Genomic DNA, 12,742 nt, shown 5'->3' on the forward strand with positions numbered 1-12,742 from the left:
ACACACACACACACACACACACACACACACACACACACACACACACAGTCTGCTGGCAATGTGTGTGCACGACTCTTGTCGACCAGAGACGGCCTTGGCCAGTTTCATCTTTTTCGGCCGTGATTTTCACACATGACATGCTCACCCCCTCACCGTTACTGCCAAACTTAAGTTTGCAGGGAAGTAAACAATTTGTTAACACCACACCCACTGATGACACACTAGTAAAGAGGCCCCTGGGGGCAGACAGGGGGCAAAGACAGCCTGGGCTGGGGGTATGGGAAACCCTCCACCTCCAAGTTGTCGGGACCCACAGTGAGTGGAATGCAAGCCAGTTTGGTCCTATCCTAAGGGTCACGTTTACTGGCTCCAAATTATGAAAAAGCCAGTTGTCCCCAAATGTTGGTGCTTTAACTATCGCTGCCCCCAAGACTGCCTGCAGCACACCCCCAGCAGAGGGCCTGGCAGGCTGTCCCCAGGCCGGCTCCACAGTCACCTCTTTGCTGAGGGCGACGGCGAGGTGCAGGGGCTTGTCGGACATGAAGAACTGCCAGGAGGTCTCCGTTTGCGGCTGGGGACCCATCTCTCGTGGCGCATGCTGTACCTTCCGGATCAGCAAACGCACGGAGCTCCTGTGGATGAAAAGTCACTGATGGTTCCCCGGACCAGAGCCTGGGCCTCCTCAGGACGCCCTACCAGGTCCCCCTGCCCATCCCCAGGCTGGGATCCCTCAGGGATGCTGCCGATGGATGCAGGATGGACCAGTAGAGGGATCAGGTCTGGGGGGTGGGGCCTGGTGGGTGGTATGGACCAGTCAGCTCTCCAAGGGTCCCTCTCACCCTCTGCTAGGACCCCGGCGTGGCCTCCTCTCGGGTGAAGCTGATGTGGGGATGTGTGCCTATGTGACAGGCTTCAAAACTCTCTACAGATGTGATGCCCTGTTATTGCTGTTTGGTATAAGTGTCCATAGGTGTGAATGTTGAGCATGTAGAGAAAGTGTTGAGGGCACAACTGGAAACCTTGTTCAGGAACAAGAAAAATGGGCACCAGAGCCTGAGAGTATAGGAGGAATGGAAGTCACTGCCTACTGGGCAGAGAGCTTCTGTTTGGGGCGACGACAGCATTTGGGGTACAGGTACCCTGAGGCATGGACAGCAAATAGTGGTGTAACTGATTGCACAACGTAATGAATGTACTTAATGCCACTGGATTGTACACTTGACGATGGTTAAAATGGTAAACTTCATGTTATGTACATTTTACTGCAACAAAGAAATTACAAAAGAAGAAGAAAACTAAAGAAAGAGGGGATCTGGAGGCTTTTAAGGGCTTACATGAGCCCTTGAGGTTGCCAGCTCCCCTGTCATTTTCTTTTGTTTTTTTTTCCCCCAAATGGTCAGCCATTGTCCCCCACCCCATGTGGAGATGGTTCATCCTGACGGTCCTGACCTGGGGAGGCTCCATTACCCCGCCACAATGGCCCTGTGGGAAGATTCTGCCACTGGGACATAAAGTGAGGGGCGGTCTCTTATCCCCAGCCCTTCCCCACACACCCCTCACATATTCCCACAGCTACACTCTTACTTCTTGGGAATTTTGTCCTCTTCCGTATCTGTGCCTTGTATGGCAAAGGCTTTGACCTCGAAGTCGACCCCACAGCACTGCAGGGGCAAGAGAACAGACAGGGCTGCGGTCAGCACCTCCCTTCTGGGAGCCAGGATGGGGGTCACAGCTCCCGCAGGGGATGTTACGTGGCTACTTCTTTTTCTGTCTTGGCCGTATCCTTTTCGGAGTTGCACCATTATGACTAGCTTTGGAAGTGTGCTAGTGATGAAACAGTGGCATTAGCTCGAGGAGAGTGCCATGGGCTCCAAGGCCCCAGTGAAGGTCCCCCAGCCTGCAGGATGAGCCCCGCCAGTAGCTGCAGAGCACGGTCCTAGCCTCTCACCACCTTGCACAGCGGCCAGCCCATCCCCCATTTAGTTGTCCTTCTCAGAAGTGACCCTGTGTGCGTGTAACTGATGGTCCACTGCCTGCAGCAGGGGCGGGAGCAGTGGTCACAGGGCTGGCAGGGGTCCGTGGACGCCTGTGCTGGGGCTCCAGTGCCCTACGCCAGCGGGCAGCTGCTATGCAGCTGCAGCCAGGCGTGGCCAGGCTGCCACGGGGACCCAGTGCTGGCAGCTCTCCCAACTTTTGAAAAGAAGCTGGAAATAGAATTTGGAATGAAGGTTCCTGATTTTTAAATTAACTAGATTAAAAAATGTTGCATGGGTGGAACAAATGCATCTGCGGGCCCCTTCGGCCCCCAGCCCCAGAGTGAATCCCCCGTGACCTCGCTCCTCTGTTGTGTTAACACGAGGTGGGCGGGGCAGGGGTGAGGGCACAGAGGCCGGGGATGGGCCCTCCACCAGCTGCCCACAGAGTGACAGTAGCGTATAAGCCACAGTCTTACTGGCTCTGCAAAACTGTGGAATCGCAACAACTCTAAAACCTGGGTTGAAAATAAATACACATCGTTACGCTCCAGCACCTGGAGCTCTTAGCCACGCCTCCTCTCTGCTCAGCCCCCTCCACCCCCACCTCCTGCTGCCCCCTGCACAAGCCAAGCCCTTCCACCTGTCTACCCTGGGCACGTGCTGTTCCTTCCTTCTGAAATGCTTGACGCCTCTCTCTCCTTTTATACTAGCCCAGCTCCCAGGCCTCCTCATCTGTGAGGCCCCCAGGGCCCCTGCTGCACTGATGTCTCCTCCCCGGGGACAGAGGGAAGGGTGGCCCTCTGGCTGGTATAGTGTCCCCCACTCTGATTGAGTGGCCTTCTCCACCTTCCCGCCCACACCCCCGTTTTCCTGGCCCGGTGGCTTTCAAAGGTTTCAGGCCACCGCCCACGGTAAGTAGGAAAGTTCACTGCGAGGCCCAGTAAACATGCTCACGTGTGAAGCAATGCTCATGAACTAGCGCTTATCTACGCTGTGTGCCATGTGCTCTGAGCTCCCATGCTGTTCCACTTCATGCCATTCCATTTTCTTTCTTCAATGCCATCTCGGATCCACCTCACCGGTTTCACAAACCACTAATGGGGTAGGACCCCCAAGTCGAAAATCATGGCCCTGGACCCTCGGTAATCCAGGTACCGATCTGCCATTCTCAGCCCTCATTTGCTGTCTTTTTATTTTCCAGCTTCTTCCCTCGTGACTCCCTCAGGCCTGTAGTCCCTGGATCCCAGCACCTTTTCCTCTCTCCTCGTGTCCGCACTGCCCTCCCTCCCTGCCTAGAGTCCCCAGTCCACCAGGGTCACAGCTCTCTTGCACACAAGGCCCCTTTGCTTCTCGCCTTTCAGAGCTCAACCCCACTCTTAGCTCAGTGGCCAGAGGGATCCTCTACAAACCCAAGTCAGAACCTTCTGTGTGTGTGGGGGGGAGGGATAAATCGGGAGATTGGGACTGACATATACACACTACTATATATAAAATAGGTAACTAATAAGGACCTACTGTACAGCACAGGCAACTCTACTCAGTACTCTGTAATGGATGTATGTATATGGATAACTGATTCACTTTGCAGTACAACAGAAACTAACATGTTGTAAATCAGCGATATTCCAATAAAAATTAAGAAAAAAAAAAAAAAGAACCTACTGTGCAGAGCCCGCCAGCGGCTCCCATCTCGCTCAGAGAAAGTCCCAGTCCATGCAACGTGTACGAGGCCCTTCCTGACCTGGCCGCACCTCCCGCCCCTCTCAGACCTGCCCCCACCCTTCACCCCAGCCCCGCCTGCTCTCCAAGCAGCACCCACTGTGCATGGTGCGCCCGCCCACCTGGATGGCTCTCCCGAGGCTGGAGTGGCCCCTCCTTTGCCCCATCAGACAGGCCTTCCCTAAGCTCCCCGGGCAAGCACCACCAGGTCCTCCCTTAGCTCTCCGAGCCTCTTGTTCTCCATGGATGGGCCGCATAGGGACTTGCTATTTGGTTTTCGTCTGTTTCTCTCCCCAAGTGAGACCCACGAGGGGAGAGACCTACTATTTCACTCACAGGGCTGCTCATGGTTAGGAATTGCTGAAGACAAGTGATACGCTCATTATACTGTCTCTCTACTTTTGCATATGTCTGCAATTTCCCACAGTAAAAGCCCGTGCGCCACAACTACTGAGGCCACGTGCCACAACTACTGAGCCTGTGTGCCACAGCTACTGAAGCCTGTGCACCTAGATCCCGTGCTCCACAACAAGAGAAGCCACCTCAATGAGAAGCCCGCACACTCCAATGAAGAGTAGACCCCGCTCGCCACGACTAGAGAAAGCCTGCGTGCAGCAACGAAGACCCAACGCAGCCAAAAAAAAAAGAAAGAAAAAGTCTTTTGAAGTAATGAATGAATCCCTGGCATTTCTTCTGGAACCAACCTTGTCCACATCTTGTGGAGCTGGCTGCAGCATCACCGAACAGGGCAAGTAGTCAGGAAACTGTGGAAAGAAACAACAGATCATTTCTTTCAGAGAATGTTATTCCACGTGTGTTCTACCTTCATCGCACAAAAATTGAAGAATGGGGGCTTCCCTGGTGGCACAGTGGTTGAGAGTCCGTCTGCCGATGCAGGGGACACGGGTTTGTGCCCCGGTCCGGGAAGATCCCACATGCCGCAGAGCGGCTGGGCCCGTGAGCCATGGCCGCTGAGCCTGCGCGTCCGGAGCCTGTGCTCCGCAACGGGAGAGACCACAACAGTGAGAGGCCCGCGTACCACAAAAAACAAAACAAACAAACAAAAAAAATTGAAGAATGAAGATGAGGAGCAAGAAAAAGGGAAACATCTTCACGTCTGTTCCCAACAGCCGGAGTGGCGTGAACACAGCCTCCTGAGGGTCCCATGTCAGCCTCACACAAACACGTATGTGCCTGTCTAGTTTTACAGAAATGAGACAAGTGATGCACGTGTCCTGCAGTCTAGTTTGCTCCCATCACTGCTCCTAACCCTGCTCAGGGTGAGTGTGACCATTTTCAATGCTGGGAGATGTAGTTCTGCGCCACCATTTTTAAGGCTCCCGTAACACTGCTTTTTATTTTTTTTGGCCCTGCCGCATGGCTTGCTGGGATCTTAGTTCCCCAACCAGGGACTGAACCTGGGCCCTTGGCAGTGAGAGTGCAGAGTCCTAAACACTGGAGCACCAGGGAATTCCCCTGTGACACCACATTGAATTCAGCCCGTTTCCTTTGTTGGCTGCCCTCCATCAAGTGGCCTTTACTTTGTTGCCATTGTCACCAAGGCTGCATAAACATCCTTCAGCCACCTTAGCACAGTTTTAGTCCATTCACTCCATAGGCTACACTATTAGAAAGGGAACGGTCAGGTCGAAATCACATTTTTAAGGTTTTGATATATGTTGACATGTTATCTCCAAAAGGTTCTGTCACTTCAAACTCCCAGTCCCAGCACATGGAAGCACCCAGGACCACAAAACTTTAAGTGATTTTTTTTAAAGCTGTTATAAAATATACCTAACATAGGGACTTCCCTGGTGGTCCAGTGGTTAAGACTCCATGCTCCCAATGCAGGGGGCACAGGTTCCATCCCTGGTCAGGGAACTAAGATCCTGCATCCCACATGTTGCATAGCATGGCCAAAAAAAAAAAAAAATAAAAAATATATATATATATATATATATATATATATATATATATATATATATCCATCCCTAAATAAAACTTACTATTTTAAGTGTACAGTTCAGTGGCATTGAGCACATTCCCATTGTCCTGCAATGATTCCCCACCACCCATTTCCAGAACTTTTTCATCATCCCCAACGGAAGCTCTATACCCTTAAACATTCATCCAATTCCATCCTCCCCCGTTCCCTGGAGGCCACCATTCTACTTCCTGTCTCTACGAACTCCTCTGGGTCCCTCATATAAGTGAAATCACAGAGTATTTGTCCTTATGTGGCTGGCTTATTTCACTTAGCATAATGTTTTCAAGGTTCATTCATGTTGTAGCCTGTGTCAGAATTTCCTGCCTTTTTAAGCCTGAACCATATAACTTTGGAGGAATATATAATCTTAAGACCCATAAACACGCGAGTGAAGAGGGTGACAGCAGCTACCCCGACAGTGAGCTCAGGCCCAAGTCTTCAGAGGCAGGAATGCTGGCCCCGTGGTAGCCAGGTTCCATCAGGGGAGACTCAGGCCACGAGAGGGGCGAAGGGCTTTCTCTACAGTGACCCACCGAGCTCTGGTCAAGGCTACAGAGGATGACTCATTTCACTAAGATCTCCTGTCTGGCAGGGAACTCTTTCCTGCTTAGACACTCCTCGAGGCGACCGAGGGGCACGTCTTTCTTTTTATAGCCGAGCAAGTGAAGGCATAACATGCACATATAATTAGGTGGTCGGATGCAGGGAAATATTTAAACCGTAGGTTGAAACGGTGCCTTCAAAGGCCGGGAGCCTGTTTTCAAGGACTTAAAAAAAGACAATCACAGCCCGTGCAATCTAGAATTTCCTCCAAGGGTGCAATTTGCAGGCCCGCAAATGTGAAGTCACTACTCTGGCCCCTTGCCTTCGCTGCTGATCCCATCATAAGGTGTTGTGGGTGAAGGAAGCAGGGCGAGGAAGTGGAGGGTCGAGTCGCCACCCACCTTGAGCAGGAAGGGGTACGTGTGCTCCCCTAGCTTCTTGATCAGGCTCTCCTGTAGCTTCGTGAGGGTTTCCGAGGCCCCCACAGGAGGGAACAGCTGGACCTGGGAGAAGTACAGGTCCCTGCGGAACTTCAGGCCGATCACATCGATGTCTTCCTGGCCGTACCGGAAGGCGCAGGTCAGAGAGACGTACACTGGAAGGGAGACAAGAGGGGGTAGGCTTGCCCCGTTGGCAGGCTTGGCACCCCTGCCTGGGCTGACACTGCCTACCAGTCTCAACATCCCACCTTCAGCATCTCAGTAAGGACCTGAGAACCTTACTACCCAGCTGGCCCTTCCCTCTGGCTTGCGTCAGTTACTCGAAAGGGCCAGTGTCTGAGTGCTGGGAGGCTCCTCCCATGAGCCACATTATTTAGCCTCCTGCCTCTACTGTTTCCCTCATTCTCCCACCCCCTCCTCTTGATGTACCAGTTCAGTGAGCTCAGGAGGCTTTTAAACAGTGTGAGGTTGCTTGGGTTCTGAGGGCAGAAGATCTGGATGGAGTTGAGAGCGAAGGTAAGAAGCAGAGGAAGGGCTTCCCTGGTGGCGCAGTGGTTAAGAATCTGCCTGCCAGTGCAGGGGACACAGGTTTGAGCCCTGGTCCGGGAAGATCCCACATGCCGTGGAGCAACTAAGCCCGTGCGCCACAACTACTGGGCCTGCACTCTAGAGCCCACGAGCCACAACTACTGAAGACTGTGCGCCTAGAGCCTGTGCCCTGAAACAAGAGAAGCCACTGCAGTGAGAAGCCCACGCACCACAACGAAGAGCAGCCCCCACTCGTGGCAACTAGAGAGAAAGCCTGTGCACAGCAACAAAGACCCAACACAGCCCAAAATAAATAAATAAATTTATTTTAAAAAAAAGAAAAGCAGAGGGAAACCGTGCTAGAGAACAAAACAGACGAGTGCCTGAGCTAGACGGGGCCTCGAGGGAACTGAGCAGGGGCTCAGGGACCAGGTGGAGAGGTGAAACCAACTCTGAGAGGAAGCCTTCTTTTCACACTGCTCAGAAACTTAATTGAGCTTTCTCTAAATCAATCAGCGCTTCTGAAAATTCACTGTGGTTAAACAGATGTAAATTGTGCCCCCAGCGGACCAAAAGAATTATATGAAACTACACATGTTTCGAGGATGGACTGTTTACAACTGTCCTTAATGTGGTAAATAAAACCACACGAAGTGGTCCCCCCAAGTCCTTGGTAGCTGTTGGTTGAGGATTTTGTCTGTGTCTGCCTCAAGAGTAATTGTCCCTCGGCGCTAAGCTCAGAAGAGCCACTGATCATTTGCTTATCCCTCATTCAACGTTTGTAAGAGGAAGGTGCCCAGAGATGACCTGGTTTTATGCCTCCCTCTCCAGGCAGCGCGTTCCTGGCCAAGGGCATGGGCTTTAGGGGCTGGAACTGGGCTCCGCCTGGTGTAAGAGAGGAGCAGAGTACCCAGGAGGAAGCTGGAGACAGCAGAGGGGGGCGATTTTCAGTCTGTTTCTGCCACATCCCCTGGATGCTGTGGGCCCTACATCTGACATACTCCATGGGCACGTCCAGGGTTAGGAACAATTCCTTGTTGGGTGCTGGTAGCTACCACTCTAAAAGGCATATTTAGACTGGAACTGAGTCAGTGACATTATCATAAGGATAACTTGGTTCCAATTTAGTTTACACGACTGGTTTTTGTTTGTTTGTTTTTGACATGCCACATGGCACGGCTTATGGGATTTTAGTTCCCCGACGAGGGATCAAACCCAGGGCCCCGGCAATGAGAGCACCGAGTCCTAACCACTCGACCGCCAGGGAACTCCCTACACAACTGTTATTAGTACCAAATTGCTTGCCACACATCGCAACTGCCAGGTATCTTTGAGGGGGCTGCGCTGCCGTGGTCCAGAATACCAGGCTCAGCATAAAAACCCTGCCTTCCCGCAGCCTCAATTCCCCGCTTTTCGTATAAACCCAGAAAGGAGCCCTCTTGAGTCTGCCCTGACATAGAACGGCAGGACACGGGGCAAGCAGGCAGTCCGTGGAGCCTGCAGACCGGGGCTCCGGGCTCTGTCTGCCGTTCCTTATCCTGCCACCTCCGACAAGTGGCTTCCCCGAGTCTTCACCTCCGTCTGGAAGATGCGGACAGTGAGCTCTGGTGGGAACAGGGCCCGTGTCCTGAGGATCGTATGAGGGAATGTGGGTGCAAGGGCCTGGCAGAGAGAATGGGTGTGCCAGAGCTTCCCCGCCCCTCCTTGCACACACACACCCCCTTCCCGCAGCCAGACCACCGCTCCCCGGAGGACGACGAGCTCTGCCTCACCTCTCTTTCCCTTCACAAGCTCAGGATCCACCAGCACGACACCATCTAAACCAAAAGAGAGAGAAGAGTGAGGGTGGCGGACGTGAAAGAGACTGGAAGCTTCTTGAAGTGTGTGTGTATACATATATATATCACACGTAATCCATGTTCATTACAGGAAAACTAGAAAGGGAAGCTAAGCAAAGAGAAAACAAAGTCACCTCCACTTGAGATACCCAGAGATACCCATTGTCAACATATCGGTACAGAATGATTTTCCAGATGTATACACATTTTTTTAAAATATTCTTTTTTTAATGTATATTTTTATTTTTTTGACTGTGTTGGGTCTTCGTTTCTGTGTAAGGGCTTTCTCTAGTTGTGGCAAGTGGTGGCCACTCTTCATCACGGTGCGTGAGCCTCTCACTATCGCGGCCTCTCTTGTTGCGGAGCACAGGCTCCAGACGCGCAGGCTCAGTAGTCGTGGCGCACGGGCTTAACTGCTCCGTGGCGTGTGGGATCTCCCCAGACCAGGGCTCGAGCCCATGTCCCCTGCATTGGCAGACAGATTCTCAACCACTGGGCCACCAGGGAAGCCCTCCAGATGTATATACATTTATATGAATGTTTTTTTATATATATATTGTTAACTGCTTTCCTCATTCAACTATATATTGCAAACACATATTCATACTATTCATACATACACACACATATAATATGTACTAATCTTTTTTAAAAATTTTATTTATTGATTGATTTTTGGCTGCGTTGGGTCTTCATTGCTGTGCACGGGCTTTCTCTAGTTGCGGCAAGCGGGGGCTATACTTCGTTGCGGTGCGTGGGCTTCTTATTGCTGTGGCTTCTCTTGTTGCGGAGCACGGGCTCTAGGCGCGTGGGCTTCAGTAGTTACAGCACGTGGGCTCAGTAGTTGTGGCTCATGGGCTCTAGAGCGCAGGCTCAGTGTTTGTGGCACACGGGCTTAGTCGCTCCGTGGCATGTGGGATCTTCCCGAACCAGGGATCGAGCCTGTGTCCCCTGCATTGGCAGGCGGATTCTTAACCACTGCGCCACCAGGGAAGTCCCATGTACGAATCATTTTAATGGCCACACATTTGCTCCATTGACCAGGTGCACCATAAATTATTTAATCAACCCCCTGTTGTTAGGGCATTTAGGATGTTTCTGATTTTCCCCATTATAATTAATATTGCAATGAACACTCTTATAGATAAATCTCTATCCACGGCAGAATTGAATTTGGCTTTCGATAACATACTGCCAAATGACCTTCTAGAAAGTGTTTTGGCAAAGGACATTCTCATCCTAGTGCCTAAAAATGCCAGTCTTTTACACTCTTTTTTTAAAAAAAGAACAATTTGAGTTGAAGTAATTATAGATTCACAGGAATTTACAAAGATAGTACAGAGAGGTTCCCAGGTATCCTTTATCCAGTTTCTTCCAATGGTTACATCTTAGATAATGACAGTACAATCTCAAAACCAGGAGGTTGACGTGGGCACAATGTGTGTATGGTTCTAAGTCATATTATCAAATGGAGATTTGTGTAACCACCACTGCAATCTGGATACAGAACTGGTCCCGCACCACAGAGATCTCCCTCTTGGGCTGTCCCTTTGTAGTCACGCCCAGCTGCCTCTCCCCACCATCCTTAGCCCTCAGCAACCACTGTTCAGTTTTCCTTTTCTATAACGTTGTCATGTCTAAGATGTTATATAAATGGAATCATACAGTATATGGCCTCTTGAGATTGGCTTTTTCCACTCATTACAGTGTCCTTGAGACCCACAAGCTGTTGCATGGATTGGTAGCTCAATCTTGAGACCCACAGGCTGTTGCATGGATTGGTAGTTCAATCTTGAGACCCACAGGCTGTTGCATGGATTTGGTAGCTCAATCTTGAGACCCACAGGCTGTTGCGTGGATTTGGTAGCTCAATCTTGAGACCCACAGGCTGTTGCGTGGATTTGGTAGCTCAATCTTGAGACCCACAGGCTGTTGCATGGGTTGGTAGCTCAATCTTGAGACCCACAGGCTGTTGCGTGGATTTGGTAGCTCAATCTTGAGACCCACAGGCTGTTGCATGGATTGGTAGCTCAATCTTGAGACCCACAGGCTGTTGCGTGGATTTGGTAGCTCAATCTTGAGACCCACAGGCTGTTGCGTGGATTTGGTAGCTCAATCTTGAGACCCACAGGCTGTTGCATGGATTTGGTAGCTCAATCTTTTTCAGTGCTGAGTAGTGTCCCAAGGCATGGATGTGCCCCAGCTTGTTTAATCTTATTCACCTACTGGAGACGTTTAGGTTCTTTCCAGTTTGGAGCTACTACAAACAAAGCTGCTGTGAACAGTCATGTACAAGTTTTGTGTGGACGTAAGTTTTCACTTCTCTGGGATAAATGTCCAGGAATGCAACTGCTGGGTCACATGAGAAGTGGATGTTTAGCTTTTAAAGAAGCTGCCAAACTGTTTTCCAGAGTGGCTGCTCCACTTTACATTCCCATTCCCGCCAGCAAGGCACGAGCGATGCAGTATCTCTACATCCTTGCCAGCGTTTGGTATGGTCTCTATTTTTAATTTTAGCCATTCTGACAAGCATATAATATTTCATTGTGGTTTTAATTTGCATTTCCCTAACGACTAATGTTGTTGAACATTTTTCTTTTCTTTGTTTTAGAAATGAAATCAGGTCTTTTTTTTTTTCTTTGGCTGCACTGGGTCTTCGTTGCTGCACGCGGGCTTTCTCTAGTTGCGGTGAGCGGGGGCTACTCTTCATTGTAGTGCACGGGCTTCTCATTGCTGTGGCTTCTCTTGCTATGGAGCATGGGCTCTAGGTGTGCAGGCTTCAGTAGTTGTGGTTCGTGGGCCCTAGAGCGCAGGCTCAGTAGTTGTGGTGCACGGGCTTAGTTGCTCTGTGGCATGTGGGATCTTCCCGGACCAGGGCTTGAACCCGTGTCCCCTGCATTGGCAGGCGGATTCTTAACCACTGCACCACCAGGGAAGTCCTGAACATTTTTCTTGTTGTTGTTGTTGTTGTTGTTGAACATTCTTCTATGTGCTCATTTGTCACCTATATATTTTCTTTAATGAAATGCCTTTTCATGTTGTTTGTCTATTTTCTAATTGGATTTTTTTTTAACTGGTGAGTTTTGAATGTTCTTTATCTAGAAATGAGTCCTTTGTCTCATTTAAATTTGTCTCCAATCAGCCAGTGGCACCTTGATGATGTTTTAATTTGCATTTCTTTGATTAGATTATTAATGAAGTCAATTTAAAAAACACAAAACTAGTGGTTGTCTGATGACTTAAAGGAAAACCAGCATTAAAATCTCACCCCAGGAGACTTCCACGGCGGTCCAGTAGTTAAGACTCTGCACATCCATTGCAGGGGCCATGGGTTCGATCCCTGGCCGGGGAACTAAGATCCCGCATGCCACGCGGCACGACCAATAAATAAATAAATTAAAAAAAAAAAAAAAAAAACTCACCCCAAACTCAACTTACCCACAGGCTCTACTTGGTCAACATGGTCTATATAGTCTCTCTTCCCCAAGTAGATGGTCACCTGTGGGGAGAACAGGTATGGATTCTAAATGGCCAAAGAACACTAAGGTTTCATGTTAAAAATCAGTAGCAACCAATAAAAATAAATAAATAAAAATTAGCAACAGCCGAAACATTCTGACCAGTCCTGAGAAGAGGAGCGGCCTGGCTCTGCAGCTTGTCCACAACCTCCTCTCTCCCTGCTTGGCTGTAGGCGGACATAGTGGATTGCAG

At 50.2% G+C, this 12,742-nt stretch overlaps 1 protein-coding gene across 3 annotated transcripts in view; it reads right to left on the bottom strand.

The window, feature by feature from the left end:
• Positions 1-12,742, bottom strand: part of SAG (S-antigen visual arrestin) — a 31,743-nt gene that overhangs the window by 14,066 nt on the left and 4,935 nt on the right. For all 3 annotated transcript variants that reach the window (XM_029225320.1, XM_029225321.1, XM_029225322.1), the window contains 6 exons: positions 12,470-12,530; positions 8,966-9,010; positions 6,627-6,820; positions 4,400-4,459; positions 1,585-1,661; positions 497-632 (listed from right to left, as the gene is read on the bottom strand). In XM_029225320.1, the coding sequence (XP_029081153.1) occupies positions 497-632; positions 1,585-1,661; positions 4,400-4,459; positions 6,627-6,820; positions 8,966-9,010; positions 12,470-12,530 (573 nt within the window). The remainder of the gene's footprint in view (positions 1-496; positions 633-1,584; positions 1,662-4,399; positions 4,460-6,626; positions 6,821-8,965; positions 9,011-12,469; positions 12,531-12,742) is intronic.

Source organism: Monodon monoceros, unplaced genomic scaffold (assembly GCF_005190385.1).
Source record: "Monodon monoceros isolate NGI ecotype Baffin Bay Population unplaced genomic scaffold, NGI_Narwhal_1 Super_Scaffold_16, whole genome shotgun sequence".
NCBI lineage: Eukaryota > Metazoa > Chordata > Mammalia > Artiodactyla > Monodontidae > Monodon > Monodon monoceros.